The sequence below is a fragment of the Bombina bombina genome, chromosome 6 (assembly GCF_027579735.1).
Source record: "Bombina bombina isolate aBomBom1 chromosome 6, aBomBom1.pri, whole genome shotgun sequence".
NCBI lineage: Eukaryota > Metazoa > Chordata > Amphibia > Anura > Bombinatoridae > Bombina > Bombina bombina.
Window position 1 is genome coordinate 261,460,365 of NC_069504.1, and position 18,187 is coordinate 261,478,551.

The 18,187-nt window shown below is 40.4% G+C and overlaps 1 protein-coding gene across 1 annotated transcript in view; it reads right to left on the reverse strand.

Moving 5' to 3' along the window:
• The window catches only part of LOC128662830 (carboxypeptidase M), a 312,750-nt gene that overhangs the window by 82,165 nt on the left and 212,398 nt on the right, over window positions 1–18,187 (reverse strand). The window contains exons 5-6 of the mRNA XM_053716814.1: window positions 16,091–16,275; window positions 332–481 (exon numbers count right to left, since the gene is read on the reverse strand). Coding sequence (XP_053572789.1) covers window positions 332–481; window positions 16,091–16,275 — 335 coding nt within the window. The remainder of the gene's footprint in view (window positions 1–331; window positions 482–16,090; window positions 16,276–18,187) is intronic.

An 18,187-nucleotide genomic window follows, 5' to 3' on the forward strand; every position in this document is an offset into this window, starting at 1 on the left:
AAAGCTGTGAACTCAGTTGAAATACAATGCCTGTGTCTAAACTCTGATAAGGAGGGGTGGAGTTGGCTGCTCCAGGCAGCTTAGCTATCTAATTCATTTTGCTTATTTTTGAAAATTATTTTAAAATACTTGCCAGCAATTTCTAAACATTTTTTTATGCAAACTATTTTTAATTAATTTGCCCCTTTAGGATATGCACAGATCTAAACCTGTTTTATATCCCTTTAAAGTGAAACAACGTTAAACTAAAACAGTGTATAGTGAATACGTCAGGACAGTGGTTCAACATAAAACTCAACATAATTGTGAATTGTCTTTTGAAAATGCTTACCTTGCACTGCGTACCATGTATATCCATTGGTGATGCCTCCTGCAAAGCTATAACCACAGGCATTACCCTGGTACATGTTTGCGTGGTTTGAGGCGTACACTGTTGCAAGATGAATGAAGAAATCATTGTCTGGAGAGATTGCATTTGTTTCTGCACAGAGATTGTTAGAATCAGTTTCAGTTTAGATCTTCATTCCAAGTTACACAACATAAAACTACCCATTAGCTAAGTAATTAACAACTCAGACAGGACCTGTAAGAAACTACAGAGGTGTAACAAGCAATGAAACCTCAATTATGTATAATAAACACAATCAAGAAACCAATAAAGAAAATAATAGTTTTAAATATTTATACATTGTTTGCGGTGTAGAAAATATTTTATTCTCAAGGTCGTTCCCGTTATTTTCTTGAAGGCTCTAATGAAGGCAGCTAATGGCATTATGTGCAAGTCTTACTGAGCTACTGTTTATTTTTTTAAAGTTACGTTTTCAGCGAAACCTATAAAATCCTTTCCTTATATACAATGTTTTACAGCAATCCATGGCGTGTCAGAAAGTAAAACCAGTAAAAACAAAGCAAGCATATTTTTAATTTGATATATCTAAAACAAGTCTATTTTTTTTAAAATGTATTACATTTTTTTTTTAAAAAAAAAATTTTTATACGGCTTCATAAAGGTTTACTCTTTGCTTTTAGTCTTATGGAGGTTTGTATTTACTTAATAAACCAGCTATAGAAGTACTGCCTATAAGGCGAGGACGTCTCAGTTCTACGTGTAAACAAGCGTGCATCCCCTGCAAGTTTCAATACAAACACAAGCAGCTTTAATTGATCATATATTAGGCAAGTCAAATATTAACCCTTTGCGGTCCTTTGTTGGAATATATCCGACAAAGGGTTTTAGCGCATGCGCTAAAATGTCGGATTTATTCGGACTTTGCCGATTTTGAATTTCACAGCTAAATAGCGACATCTAGCAGTGACTTGCTATTTAGCTATGTAATTCAAAAAAATTGCAGTGAAAATTAAATCAGACCCGCCGGCCGCACAAATGAAACATTTAAAGGACCGGAAAGGGTTAATGTGTTTTTGTGTTGTGCTGTTCATTTGCATGATAGATTTTTATTACTGTACTGCCCCTTAGGATGTATATGCTTAGGAGCCAGCCCATTTCTGGAGCACTATATGGCAGCCGTTTTGCATGAATGTTATCCATTTGCAAGAACACTAGATGGCAGCACTAGTTCCTGCCATGTAATACTCCAGATGCCTACCTAGGTATCTCTTCAACACAGGATATCATGGGACTGAAGGAAATTTGATAATAGAAGTAAATTGGAAACTTTTTTTTAATAAAATGGTATGCTCTGTCAGAATCACAAAATACATTTTTTGGGTTTTATATCCCTTTAATTGCAATCAATTGCCACAAGATTGGAGGTTATTTATTTAAAACCTTTATACATAAGTTGATACATGTGATTACTTAGTATGGTATGACGAGCTTCTGTTGAATAATTATGCAAGTGGTACCATACTCGCCAAGATGGATCAGTCTAAAGTTGTACATTTTTACAGCCAGTATTTGGCATGAAGACCTTGACGGCAGTGCTTCCTCAGGCTCAAGAAAGACCCTTTTCTTTCATATAGGTGGTGAGAGTCCACAAGCTGTTATTTATGGGATACACATTCCTACCAGGAGGAGGCAAAGTTTCCTCAAACTCAAAAGCCTATAAATACCCCGCCCACCTCACACATATTCCAGTTTAAATCTTCGCCTCCTTAGGGGGTGGTTAAGCATGATGTGCTATGATTTCTTCAGTGAAAGGCGCGTCAGAGCATATGGAAGCCTGGTTCCCCTCAGAGTACAGTGCTTGTCAGAGGGCTGCGAAGGGAGTACTGCCTCATGACACCATGTTTCTTCTGTTATGTGTGATCAGTCCACGGGTCATCATTACTTCCGGGGATATAACTCCTCCCCAACAGGAAATGCAAGAGGATTCACCCAGCAGAGCTGCATATAGCTCCTCCCCTCTACGTCAGTCCCAGTCATTCTCTTGCACCCAACGACTAGATAGGATGTGTGAGAGGACTGTGGTGATTATACTTAGTTTTTATGACTTCAATCAAAAGTTTGTTATTTTATAATAGCACCGGAGCGTGTTATTACTTCTCTGGCAGAGTTTGAGGAAGAATCTGCCAGAGTTTTTTACTATGATTTTAACCGGAGTAGTTAAGATCATATTGCTGTTCTCGGCCATCTGAGGGAGGTAAAAGCTTCAGATCAGGGGACAGCGGGCAGATGAATCTGCATTGAGGTATGTAGCAGTTTTTATTTTCTGAATGGAATTGATGAGAAAATCCTGCCATACCGTTATAATGACATGTATGTATACACTTCAGTATTCTGGGGATGGTATTTCACCGGAACTACTCTGTTAAAAGTCACTAATCCTTTTAATAAGTATTTTTCATGTTAAACGTTTTTGCTGGAATGTAGAATCGTTTACATTGCTGAGGTACTGAGTGAATAAATATTTGGGCATTATTTTCCACTTGGCAGTTGTTTGCTTTTAATTGTGACAGTTTCGTTTCTCTTCACTGCTGTGTGTGAGAGGGAGGGGCCGTTTTTGGCGCTCTTTGCTACGCATCAAAAATTTCCAGTCAGCTACTCTTATATTTCCTGCATGATCCGGTTCATCTTTGACAGATCTCAGGGGTCTTCAAACTTCTTTGGAGGGAGGTATATTCTCTCAGCAGAGCTGTGAGAATTTTATATTGACTGTGAATAAAAACGTTGCTCTGTAATTTTTATGTCAAATTTAATTATTGTTATTTTACTAATGGGAACAAACCTTTGCTAAAAGTTGTGTTGTTTTAAAGTTTGATGCTATAACTGTCTTTCAGTTCATTATTTCAACTGTCATTTAATCGTTTAGTACCTCTTTGAGGCACAGTACGTTTTTGCTAAAAAAGATTTTAACCAAGTTGCAAATTTATTGCTAGTGTGTTAAACATGTCTGACTCAGAGGAAGATATCTGTGTCATTTGTTCCAATGCCAAGGTGGAGCCCAATAGAAATTTATGTACTAACTGTATTGATGCTACTTTAAATAAAAGTCAATCTGTACAATGTGAACAATTTTCACCAAACAGCGAGGGGAGAGTTATGCCGACTAACTCTCCTCACGCGGCAGTACCTGCATCTCCCGCCCGGGAGGTGCGTGATATTATGGCGCCTAGTACATCTGGGCGGCCATTACAGATAACATTACAAGATATGGCTACTGTTATGACTGAAGTTTTGTCTAAATTACCAGAACTAAGAGGCAAGCGTGATCACTCTGGGGTGAGAACAGAGTGCGCTGACAATACTAGGGCCATGTCTGATACTGCGTCACAGCTTGCAGAGCATGAGGACGGAGAGCTTCATTCTGTGGGTGACGGTTCTGATCCAAACAGATTGGATTCAGATATTTCAAATTTTAAATTTAAATTGGAGAACCTCCGTGTATTACTAGGGGAGGTCTTAGCAGCTCTCAATGATTGTAACACCGTTGCAATACCAGAGAAACTGTGTAGGTTGGATAAATACTTTGCGGTACCGGCGAGTACTGACGTTTTTCCTATACCTAAGAGACTAACTGAAATTGTTACTAAGGAGTGGGATAGACCCGGTGTGCCGTTCTCACCCCCTCCAATATTTAGAAAGATGTTTCCAATAGACGCCACCACTCGGGACTTATGGCAAACGGTCCCTAAGGTGGAGGGAGCAGTTTCTACTTTAGCTAAGCGTACCACTATCCCGGTGGAGGATAGCTGTGCTTTTTCAGATCCAATGGATAAAAAATTAGAGGGTTTCCTTAAGAAAATGTTTGTTCAACAAGGTTTTATATTGCAACCCCTTGCATGTATCGCGCCGATTACGGCTGCGGCAGCATTTTGGATTGAGTCTCTGGAAGAGAACCTTAGTTCATCTACGCTAGACGACATTACGGACAGGCTTAGAGTCCTTAAACTAGCTAATTCTTTCATTTCGGAGGCCGTAGTACATTTAACCAAACTTACGGCTAAGAACTCAGGATTCGCCATACAGGCACGTAGGGCGCTGTGGCTAAAATCCTGGTCAGCTGATGTTACTTCTAAGTCCAAATTACTTAATATACCTTTCAAGGGGCAGTCTTTATTTGGGCCCGGTTTGAAAGAAATTATCGCTGACATTACAGGAGGTAAGGGCCACGCCCTACCTCAAGACAAAGCCAAAGCTAAGGCTAGACAGTCTAATTTTCGTCCCTTTCGGAATTTCAAAACAGGAGCAGCATCAACCTCCACTGCACCAAAACAGGAAGGAGCTGTTGCTCGTTACAGGCAAGGCTGGAAGCCTAACCAGTCCTGGAACAAGAGCAAGCAGGCCAGGAAACCTGCTGCTGCCCCAAAGACAGCATGAACCGAAAGCCCCCGATCCGGGACCGGATCTAGTGGGGGGCAGACTTTCTCTCTTCGCCCAGGCCTGGGCAAGAGATGTTCAGGATCCCTGGGCACTAGAGATCATATCTCAGGGATACCTTCTAGACTTCAAATTATCTCCCCCAAGAGGGAGATTTCATCTGTCAAGGTTGTCAACAAACCAGATAAAGAAAGAAGCGTTTCTACGCTGTGTACAAGATCTGTTATTAATGGGAGTGATCCATCCGGTTCCGCGGTCGGAACAAGGACAAGGGTTCTACTCAAACCTGTTTGTGGTTCCCAAAAAAGAGGGAACTTTCAGGCCAATCTTAGATTTAAAGATTCTAAACAAATTCCTAAGAGTTCCATCGTTCAAAATGGAAACTATTCGGACAATCTTACCCATGATCCAAAAGGGTCAGTACATGACCACAGTGGATTTAAAAGATGCTTACCTTCACATACCGATCCACAAAGATCATCACCGGTATCTAAGGTTTGCCTTCTTAGACAGGCACTAACAGTTTGTAGCTCTTCCATTCGGATTGGCTACGGCTCCAAGAATCTTCACAAAGGTTCTGGGTGCCCTTCTGGCGGTACTAAGACCGCGAGGGATTTCGGTAGCTCCGTACCTAGACGACATTCTAATACAAGCTTCAAGCTTTCAAACTGCCAAGTCTCATACAGAGCTAGTTCTGGCATTTCTAAGGTCGCATGGATGGAAAGTGAACGAAAAGAAGAGTTCTCTTTTTCCTCTCACAAGAGTCCCATTCTTGGGGACTCTTATAGATTCTGTAGAAATGAAGATTTACCTGACAGAAGACAGGTTAACAAAGCTTCAAAATGCATGCCGTGTCCTTCATTCCATTCAACACCCGTCAGTAGCTCAATGCATGGAGGTGATCGGCTTAATGGTAGCGGCAATGGACATAGTACCTTTTGCACGCCTACACCTCAGACCGCTGCAATTGTGCATGCTAAGTCAGTGGAATGGGGATTACTCAGATTTGTCCCCTACTCTGAATCTGAATCAAGAGACCAGAAATTCTCTTCTATGGTGGCTTTATCGGCCACACCTGTCCAGGGGGATGTCATTCAGCAGACCAGACTGGACAATTGTAACAACAGACGCCAGCCTACTAGGTTAGGGCGCTGTCTGGAATTCTCTGAAGGCTCAGGGACTATGGAATCAGGAGGAGAGTCTCCTTCCAATAAACATTCTGGAATTGAGAGCAGTTCTCAATGCCCTTCTGGCTTGGCCCCAATTAACAACTCGGGGGTTCATCAGGTTTCAGTCGGACAACATCACGACTGTAGCTTACATCAACCATCAGGGAGGGACAAGAAGCTCCCTAGCAATGATGGAAGTATCAAGAATAATTCGCTGGGCAGAGTCTCACTCTTGCCACCTGTCAGCAATCCACATCCCGGGAGTGGAGAACTGGGAGGCGGATTTCTTGAGTCGCCAGACTTTTCATCCGGGGGAGTGGGAACTTCATCCGGAGGTCTTTGCCCAAATACTTCGACGTTGGGGCAAACCAGAGATAGATCTCATGGCGTCTCGCCAGAACGCCAAACTTCCTCGCTACGGGTCCAGATCCAGGGATCCGGGAGCGGTTCTGATAGATGCTTTGACAGCACCTTGGAACTTCGGGATGGCTTATGTGTTTCCACCCTTCCCGCTGCTTCCTCGATTGATTGCCAAAATCAAACAAGAGAGAGCATCAGTGATTCTAATAGCGCCTGCATGGCCACTCAGGACTTGGTATGCAGATCTAGTGGACATGTCATCCTGTCCGCCTTGGTCTCTACCTCTAAGACAGGACCTTCTGATACAGGGTCCATTCAAACATCAAAATCTAACTTCTCTGAAGCTGACTGCTTGGAAATTGAACGCTTGATTTTATCAAAACGTGGTTTTTCTGAGTCGGTTATTGATACCCTGATACAGGCTAGGAAGCCTGTTACCAGAAGGATTTACCATAAAATATGGCGTAAATACCTATACTGGTGCGAATCCAAAAGTTACTCCTGGAGTAAGGTTAGGATCGCTAGGATATTGTCTTTTCTACAAGAAGGTTTAGAAAAGGGTTTATCAGCTAGTTCATTAAAGGGACAGATTTCAGCTCTGTCCATCTTGTTACACAGGCGTCTGTCAGAAAATCCAGACGTCCAGGCCTTTTGTCAGGCTTTAGCTAGGATCAAGCCTGTGTTTAAAGCTGTTGCTCCGCCATGGAGTTTAAACTTAGTTCTTAACGTTTTACAGGGTGTTCCGTTTGAACCCCTTCATTCCATTGATATAAAATTGTTATCTTGGAAAGTTCTGTTTTTAATGGCTATTTCCTCGGCTCGAAGAGTCTCTGAGTTATCAGCCTTACATTGTGATTCTCCTTATCTGATTTTTCACTCAGACAAGGTAGTTCTGCGTACTAAACCTGGGTTCTTACCTAAGGTAGTCACTAACAGGAACATCAATCAAGAGATTGTTGTTCCATCCTTGTGCCCAAATCCTTCTTCAAAGAAGGAACGTCTTCTACACAATCTGGATGTAGTTCGTGCCCTCAAGTTCTACTTGCAGGCAACTAAAGATTTTCGCCAAACTTCTTCCCTGTTTGTCGTTTATTCTGGACAGAGGAGAGGTCAAAAAGCTTCTGCTACCTCTCTCTCTTTTTGGCTTCGTAGCATAATACGTTTAGCCTATGAGACTGCTGGACAGCAGCCTCCTGAAAGAATTACAGCTCACTCCACTAGAGCTGTGGCTTCCACTTGGGCCTTTAAGAATGAGGCCTCTGTTGAACAGATTTGCAAGGCTGCAACTTGGTCTTCGCTTCATACTTTTTCCAAATTTTACAAATTTGACACTTTTGCTTCTTCGGAGGCTATTTTTGGGAGAAAGGTTCTTCAGGCAGTGGTTCCTTCTGTATAATGATCCTGCCTATCCCTCCCGTCATCCGTGTACTTTTGCTTTGGTATTGGTATCCCAGAAGTAATGATGACCCGTGGACTGATCACACATAACAGAAGAAAACATAATTTATGCTTACCTGATAAATTCCTTTCTTCTGTTGTGTGATCAGTCCACGGCCCGCCCTGTTTTTAAGGCAGGTAAATATCTTTTAAATTATACTCCAGTCACCACTTCACCCCTGGTTACTCCTTTCTCGTTGATTCTTGGTCGAATGACTGGGACTGACGTAGAGGGGAGGAGCTATATGCAGCTCTGCTGGGTGAATCCTCTTGCATTTCCTGTTGGGGAGGAGTTATATCCCCGGAAGTAATGATGACCCGTGGACTGATCACACAACAGAAGAAAGGAATTTATCAGGTAAGCATAAATTATGTTTTTTGCTTTAAAAGGAAATCTTTTCATGGGCTATCTGTAAATTCGGTCGTAGGGATCTTCTGCCTCCCCTTACAGTACAACTTTATACTCCTATTCCATTACCTCTGCTGATATGTTTCAGTACTGGTATGGCTGTCTGCTTTCAGTGGACAAGTGTCTAAAGGTAAGTATATTTCAAATATTTTTCAGACACTTCATGCTATGGATTAGGCACTTTTTTTGTGAAAAGTGCTTCCTATGTATTTAATGATATGTAGGAGCCCTGGGACAGGTACTTTTTTCCCTCTATGAACTTTATTGATATATTTGTCTTATATATGTATATTAGGCACTATAAAGGGGATTCTAATAGCTTGAATCCATATGAACAGGGATTCTTTTTTTCTATCATAAGCTAATGCAGTATAATTTTATTTTTCTTTAATGGCCTTACCTTTGAGCTCGATATCCGTTTCAATGTAACAACACTTTTAATTTATTGCGCACGAGCGCGCATTGCTGTGACGCACTTTAACAGTTTTTTTACCAAGTCATCATTTCGTGCTGTTTTGGGTATCTTCTTGGAAAAAAATTGCACCCTTTATTTCTATAAAAATACCTCCACCCTCACATTCTTTGTGTACAGATTCCACAGCAACTCCTACTCACAGGAAATAAAAAGTCCTTAGTGTAAGGTAAAAAACTTTTTCTTTATTGGTGGTGAGTACAGGATAAAACCATAAGGGAGCAAACAGCTCACATCAGCAGGAAAGAGTATCCGGTAGTGCAGGAAACAGCAGACATGTTTTGTGTGGGATCTCCACACTTGTTCACTGCACTACCGGATACTCTTTCCTGCTGATGTGAGCTGTTTGCTCCCTTATGGTTTTATCCTGTACTCACCACCAATAAAGAAAAAGTTTTTTACCTTACACTAAGGACTTTTTATTTCCTGTGAGTAGGAGTTGCTGTGGAGTCTGTACACACTGGAACTTTGGTTGCGTTCTAACGGGGATGCTTTTCCAGATGCACCCTCCAACAGGAACAGGCTCTCTTTGACGTGTGCACGCTGAAGAAACGCTGCCGGATACACACGTGGTGCAGGTGAGCGCCGTAGATCTTTTGCTTTCTCCCTCACATTCACAACGAAGGGTTGTATATTACTTGCTCGCTAGTTCTTTACCTAGAGTTAAACGCGATGCGTTTTTTAAACACCTTAATATATAAACACGTCTGTTTCCAACTTTTTAAAAGGCTTATTTTCTCATTCCTCAAAAGCTTGCTTTAAAAAGGGTGCCATAATAGTGTATTAGTGCAACTTTCTTTTTCTTTTTTTTTTTGTCATAATGGAACAGCCTGAACCTGTTCCTGAAGTTACCATAGGAACTGATCCAGTTGAACATATTATACCAAAGCTAAGTGTGCTTATTATAAAAAGACTGAGGTAGCTTCTTCAGCTCATTTATGTGGCTCATGTTTTGATTTCTTATCACATTCTGAGAATGTTTCTATGTTTACAAATACATCTACTAATTTTCCCTCTAATGCATAAGGCATACCCACAGCAATGAAGGTTTTTTTATTGCTGCTACCACCTTCACATAAACGTAAAACAGCACAGGTTTTACCTACTTCTAGTAGTAATATATGTACTAACCGACAGAATACTGATGTATCTTCTAATGGTGGGGATTTCTCTGATTCTGAGGCCCTTTACATCGGACACAGAGATTAATAATTTTTACTTTTTATTTAAAATTATTCACTTTAGGGATTGAAAAAACTAATCCTTCTGATATACCCTGCAATCGTTTAAATTCAGTATATACAACTGTTGTCAATCTTCCTGAGGTTTTTTCCATTCCTGATGCTGTCTCTGATATGCTTGCTAAAGAATGGTCTAAACCGGGTACTTCTTTAACCGGGTACTTCTTTTAACCCTTGTTCAAGGTTTAAAATATTATATCCTTGGGGGCGGAGCCGACAAGCAGAGCAACAAGACGTGTTCACTTGGAGCTCCTGTACATAAATCCTGACATTAGTAAATATTATCAATTTTCATATCTACTATATACTTCTGAATGTCAGGACATCTATACTATCCAGCATTCTGATCAGCCAAGCATGCAACTTAGAGATCACGTTTACAGTCTATGTTCTTCGACGACTCCTCATGGTGAGTGACCACACTAGCTCTGAGACTGACATTGGAAAGCAACGTGTACAAGAAGTCCCAAGCTAAACTAGATCCCTGCTCCTAGATTGGACATACGAGACTACCTCTGCGATTCCTAAAATAAAGTCTTGGTATTATACTGTGTGGTGAGAACCACTATCTTGGGCCCCTCGTCTTTCTCATCGCAGCTCAATCTAAATGCAGTGGCTTCTGACATATGAGGAATAGGCTGCCGCAAAACTGCTCCCCCCCCCCCCACGGGAAACCAGGCTACTAAGCAGTGAGATATTACTGCCATAACTTTAAGATCGAAACCGTGCTCATTAAACTATCACAAGGCACCTAAACCCACTGTAGTGCTCAGAGCAGCTATAAGGCAGGGAGAAGAGCCACACAGTAGCAGCGCTATGAAGGCCTATACACGAATCTCTATACGGGAACAACAGATCGTGCAGCTATTCAAAAGTCTTGAACAGCAGCTGTGCCAAGCCCTAACAATTTCAATCCCACACAATGTGACACAGACTAGTGGTGATCCCTCACCGGGGGGTGAATACTGTGCTGCCCAAATCTCTGTGAAAGGTGCAAGATGCCATGAGCCTTTTGCAAAGCCTGGTACACAATAGATAGCTAAGAGCCACAGCAGGGAAGCAGTCACTTCCTTCACAAGAGTAGAGGGACCTTGCAGTCCGGAAATACACACGAAGCAGCTCTACCTGTCGAGGAGTCAGTGAAAAGGATAGGTTACATGGGGGACTCCCTGGTCATGCCGAGGGTAGAGGAACTTGGTCCACCACATTACAGGACCAACCCGCACAAGACCCGCTATCAATCTTTTAGAGCCCGGCTGAAATTTTGCTGAGTGAGAGCAGGTCTGCTCTATTTCTGAATAAAACACAGAGACGTTTTAACTTATATACCTACTGATGAGTGGTGGAATGTACCGCAAGTAAAGCTGCTCTCTATAACTTTTGGAGTACCTGCTTTCCTGTTTTCAATAAAGTGCTATGCATCTACAGACTGTCTTAGAACTATCTTCTTATGGCGACCTGATAGCATTCAGATGATACACACAATTGCTCTACAGACACTGAAAACTGGAGTAGGTAAAGTTTATGGGCCCACTAAAGGGTCACTGGACACAACCCAGAAGTTGTTCCCACATTTACACACCTCTGTTCCCTCCTACATACTCTCCATTCATGTAGTATTGTAACACATACAGTCTATAGATTTACTCTACTATTATGCTAATAACTAAGTTTTCCCTTGTTTTATTCATTTGTGTTTTAAGTTAACTACTATATTTGTTATTAACTACTTATGCTATTGAAGCGTGTCAAATGTGGTATCAGTTTGCAACACACACTGTACAGGAGCTTACTCCATTATTATGCTATTAGTTCGTTTTTTTCTCCTGCCCCGCTCATTTGTGTTTTAAAATCAGATTACTGTATATGTCGTTAATTACTCATGCTATTGAACTTTTCAAACATGGTATTGTTTATGTAATTTTTATAATGCCCTAGCCTAGTGCTTTAACAGCTTCAATATCTAACTCTGAATCATAGATTACTTTCTCAAGCTTGGTGGTCAGCGGCCGAGATTGCACAACAATTGCATATATTTATATATTAGAGTGGAAGATCCTGATAACTTACGGACCATCACTGATGCTGGAGCTATTAGATATAGCATAATATAGTGGTACACATCTACTGAAATACCAAATTCTACCCTACTTTACAATATTTGAATAAGCTATGGTGTTATATTATTCTTTCCTCTACAAGGAGATAGTAAGTGTACATCCGCTATAGATCAGCTAGCTAGGAAGGACGATATGCTATCTATTGGCTCACTACAAACTTTTCTTCCCTCACCCATTATACATATGTCAAGCTATAGAGACAGTGATGGCAGTGACTAATACACATTCTAATCTAACACCCATTTATACCTCCAATGCTAATAGTTATTAGTCCTTATAAGAGATATTCTATCCATAGCTCCTCCACCCTTATAAAAGTTTCTCTCTATTTTCCTGCAAATGAGGCCCTAACTCTAGTTCCCACATACTAAGGGCCAGCTTAACTGTAAACTCCCTAAGCGTATTTTACATACTGTTAGGCCCCATCCTCTCTATTAATGCTGATGAGAAGGAGTGAATTCCTTGTAGGTCCTTTAGTCAAGCAGTGGAATCTTTAAATATCTCACGGGGGGTAATTGTCCCAGTTCCCTTACAGGAACAAGGAATGGGTTTTTATATATCTTTATCGTACAGAAAGAAAGAAAATTCCAACTTTCAAGATGGAAACTATAAGAACTATTCTGCCTTTTGTTCAGCAAGGTCACTATATGTCCACAATAGACTTACAGGATGCTTACCGTCACATTCCAATCCATCCCGAACATTACTGATTTCTGAGATTCTCTTTTCTAGAAAATAATTACCAATTTGCTGCTCTCCCTTTTGGCCTAGCAACAGCTCTAATATTTTTACAAATGTTCTCCGTGCCCTTCTATCTGTAATCAGAGTGCAGGGTATTGCTGTTCCTTCGAATACATGGTTGGAGGATCAATTTATCAAAAGGTTCTTGACTCCTCAGACAAAGGTCGCCTTTTTGGGTTTCCAGATAGTTTCAGTGTCCATGACTCTCTTTTTTTGACAGAAAAGAGACGGATAAAATTGGTAACAGCTTGTCTAAACCTTCAGTCTGTATCATTCCCTTCAGTGGCTATGTGTATGGAAGTTTTGGCCTCATGATTGCAGCATCGGACGCTATCTCCTTTGCTCATTTTCATATGAGGTATCTACAACTTTGCATGCAACGCCAATGGTGCAAGGACTACACTCAAATATCACAACTGATATTCTTAAAAATACCAATGCACAACTTTATTTGACTTGGTGGTTAAACCACCATGCTGTTCTTCAGGGGGCCTCCTTTGCTCATCCTACCTGGTCTGTGATCACTACAGATTCAAGTCTTTCAGGTTGGGGACCTGTCTGGGGGTCTCTGACAGCATAAGAGGTTTGGAATCTTTGGGGGGGCGCGGTTAACAATCAATATCTTGGAACTCTGTGCTCTTTTTAGAGCTCTTCAGGCTTGGCCTTGATTGAAGAAAGAACCCTTTATGCGTTTTCAAACAGACAATATCACAACAGTGGCATATGTCAATCATCAAGGGGAAACTCGAAGTTCCTTAGCCATGATAGAAGTATCCCGAATACTTTCTTGGGCGGAATCCAATTCTTGCCTAATCTCTGCGATCCATATTCCAGGTGTAGACAACTGGGAGGCAGACTATCTCAGTTGTCAATCCCTATACCCAGGGCAATGGTCTCTCCACCCAGATGTGTTCTTTCAGATTGTACAACTTTGGGGCCTACCAGAAATAGATCTGATGGCCTCTCATTTGAACAAAAAACATCCCAGGTACCGTGCAAGGTCCCGGTATCTTCAGGAAGAGGATTTGAATGCCCTAGCAGTACCTTGGTCTTACCAGCCTGCTTATATCCCCCCCCCCCTCTGGTCCCGATTCCCAGAGTGGTTTCATGATCAAAGTGGAACAGTCCTCTGTAATTCTGATAGCCCTGTGTGGCCTCATAGGATTTTGTATGCGGACCTAGTTTGGATGTCCAGTTGACCTCTTTTTCTAAGACTAGACCTGTCTCAAGGTCCCTTCTTCCATCCAGATCTAAAGTCTCTAAACTTAATGGCATGGAAAATTAATGCTTAGTTCTCAGTCACAGAGGATTCTCTGACTCATGATTAACACTGAGTCCGGCCCGAAAACCTTTTTCAAGAAAGATTTATCACAAGGTTTGGAAATCTTATATTTCTTGGTGTACTTCTCATGATTACTCCTGGCATTCTTTTAGAAATCCTAGAATTCTTCAGTTTCTTCAGAATGGTTTGGATAAAGGTTTATCTGCCAGTACTTTGAAAGGTCAAATCTCTGCTCTTTCTGTAATGTTTCACAGGAATATTGCTCATCTTCCAGATATTCATTGTTTTGTTCAGGCTTTATTTTGTATTAAACCTGTTATTAAACTTATTTCTCCTCCTTGGTGTCTTAACTTGGTATTAAGGGTCGTACAGGCTCCTCCTTTTGAACCTATGCATTCTTTGGACATTAAACTTCTTTCTTGAAAAGTATTGTTTCTTTTGGCTATCTCTTCTGCTAGAAGAGTTTCGTAATTGTACGCTCTCTTTTGTGAGTCTCCTTATCTGATTATCCATCAGGATAAAGCCGTTTTGCAGACTTCTTTCAAATTTTTACCTAAGGTTGTTAACTCTCACAACATTAATAGGGAAAGGATTGTTCCTTCTTTTGTCCTAATTCAAAAAATGCTGCTGAAAAGACTTTGCATTCTTTGGATGTTGTACGAGCATTCAAATATTATGTTGATGTTACTAAGGATTTCATACAGACTTCTAGTCTGTTCTTTTTTCTGGTTCTATGAAAGGTCAGAAGGCATCAGCTATTTTTTTTTAGCTTCTTGGTTAAAACTTTTGATTTACAAAGCTTATTTGGAGGCAGGTCATTCTCAGCCTCACAGAATTACAGCTCATTCATCTAGATTTTTTGACATATCTTGGGCTTTAAAGAATGAAGGTTCAGTCGATCAAATTAGCAAAGCGGCTTCTGTGCATACCTTTACAAAATTTTACCATTTTTATGTTTTTGCCTCGTCAGAAGCAGTTTTTGGTAGAAAAGGCCTTTAGGCAGTTGTCCCAGTTTGATAATAATGCCTATATTTTGAGGGGGTTTTTGTCATAAAAGACTTTATTTAAAAAATTTTTGGATTTCATTTCTCCGTGAAAAAAGTTGTTTTGAATTTTTGTATCCCTCCCTTTATTGTTACTCATGGACTTCCACATCTTTGGTGGTATATCCCATACATAACAGCTCATGGACTCTCGCCACCTATATGAAAAAAAAACATAATTTATGTAAGAACTCACCTGATAAATTAATTTCTTTCATGGTGGTGAGAGTCTGCGAGGCCCCACCCATTTGGGGTTCTATTTTTGTTTAAAGCACATCTTTTTTTCTGCTCCTCTCTTTTTGCTTTTACTTCTTAAACACATCACCACTTGACTATACGATAAACTGAGGTATGTGTGAGGTGGGCGGGGTATTTAAAGGCTTTTGAGGTTTGGGAAACTTTGCCTCCTCCTGGTAGGAATGTATATTCCATACGTAACAGCTTGTGCACTCTCGCCACCATGAAAGAATTTTTTTATTTATCAGGTAAGTTCTTACATAATTTTTTTTTTCCAACTCACACTTTTGTATGAGTTGCTTTGATCCTTACTAAACAATTATGTTGTTTAACCTGCTTGTGTATGTCTGACATTTTCCAAGAGTCAGGGTCTGTCAAATATTTAGAAATACACAAATACCACACGGTGACCAAAATACAGTGGGGATTCTGATACAGCCACCAAAATGTAGCCAGGACCATTATTATACATTTTAAATACCATCTGCATTTTATAGCTCAATTTAGATCTTGTTCAAAGGATTTACCATTTGCTCTAAAGTGTTACATTTTATATAATCTATATATTTTATAGAACAGAAAAGGCAAAGATATTAGATATAAAGCATAGTGGTGCAGATATATAATGAATAGTGCTTGATCATTTTGGGGTCCAGTGTCACGCTAAATGTAAATTATTTCAGTTTTACCATATCATTCAAACATCAAAGTATACCTGTAAGCAGATCATGCCAAAGCATAACATGGTTATATTAATGAAGGGCATAGAACAGGTATCTTTGCACAGTAATATTGTTACCTGAATTAATGTTATCATAAGGGTAGCTGGCAACAAGTGCTCCACCATGAAAATTTGCAGACAGGACAAATGTCTCACTCTTAACCCAATTCATAACTGCCTGTGTCTCTGGTTGTATTGTTGAAACGGTTGTTGAAAACGCATCAGGGAAGTTTCGATTCAAGTCATAATTATTTTTATTGTACCTTTCAAAACAAAATATGAAAGATGAAAATATTCAAATTTTTTTATCACATACAAATGCTAAGCAGAAAAAGAAATGACAAAAGTATGAGAAAAACAAAAAACACAATTTAATTAAAAATGCTTGACTTGGGAATTTAGTCCTTAAAAGGACACAAAATCCAATTTTTGTTCTTCCATGATTCAGATACAGCATGCAATTTTAAGCAACTTTGTAATTTACTTCTATTAGAAATATTTCTTCGTTCTCTTGCTATCTTTATTTGAGAAAGCAGGAATGTAAGCATAGGAGTCGACCTATTTTTGGTTCAGAACCTAGGTAGCACCTGCTGATTGGTGGCTAAATGTAAATCATAATAGGAGCAAATTAGAAAGTTGCTTAAAATTATAGTTCCCCAGCCTGACTTACAGGTAATGCAGTAGGCTGTACACAGCCCATAAGTAAATGGATCACTCTTCTCAGTGTGTGGGTAGTATGGCAGTAGCATAGTTGCCAACATTTAAAAAAAATTCCAGGGACACTTTGCAGCAGAGCAAGCAAGCGGCTTACTGGAGTATTGACGACCTACTGTTCAACTGCTCCGTCCACTCAGTTCTGCAATCAAAATACACCCATTTGATAGTAATAGTATAATTTAGACTTATCCATAGTTTATTATACAGATTACAGCACCAAGCTCTTACACCTACCCAGTCTCTGGAACACATTCTGGGCATATGGTTATTTTTACAACACAGCATCGAAATTAGAAAGACAAATAATATGTGAACCCATTCAATAATAATAACAATATTCCATTAGGAATGAATTATATTTAAATAATACACTATATCTATTTATCATCTATTTATCTGTATATATGTATGTGTGTGTGTATATATATATACAGGGAGTGCAGAATTATTAGGCAAATGAGTATTTTGACTACATCATCCTCTTTATGCATGTTGTCTTACTCCAAGCTGTATAGGCTCGAAAGCCTACTACAAATTAAGCATATTAGGTGATGTGCATCTCTGTAATGAGAAGGGGTGTGGTCTAATGACATCAACACCCTATATCAGGTGTGCATAATTATTAGGCAACTTCCTTTCCTTTGGCAAAATGGGTCAAAAGAAGGACTTGACAGGCTCAGAAAAGTCAAAAATAGTGAGATATCTTGCAGAGGGATGCAGCACTCTTAAAATTGCAAAGCTTCTGAAGCGTGATCATCGAACAATCAAGCGTTTCATTCAAAATAGTCAACAGGGTCGCAAGAAGCGTGTGGAAAAACCAAGGCGCAAAATAACTGCCCATGAACTGAGAAAAGTCAAGCGTGCAGCTGCCAAGATGCCACTTGCCACCAGTTTGGCCATATTTCAGAGCTGCTACATCACTGGAGTGCCCAAAAGCACAAGGTGTGCAATACTCAGAGACATGGCCAAGGTAAGAAAGGCTGAAAGACGACCACCACTGAACAAGACACACAAGCTGAAACGTCAAGACTGGGCCAAGAAATATCTCAAGACTGATTTTTCTAAGGTTTTATGGACTGATGAAATGAGAGTGAGTCTTGATGGGCCAGATGGATGGGCCCGTGGCTGGATTGGTAAAGGGCAGAGAGCTCCAGTCCGACTCAGACGCCAGCAAGGTGGAGGTGGAGTACTGGTTTGGGCTGGTATCATCAAAGATGAGCTTGTGGGGCCTTTTCGGGTTGAGGATGGAGTCAAGCTCAACTCCCAGTCCTACTGCCAGTTTCTGGAAGACACCTTCTTCAAGCTGTGGTACAGGAAGAAGTCTGCATCCTTCAAGAAAAACATGATTTTCATGCAGGACAATGCTCCATCACACGCGTCCATGTACTCCACAGCGTGGCTGGCAAGAAAGGGTATAAAAGAAGAAAATCTAATGACATGGCCTCCTTGTTCACCTGA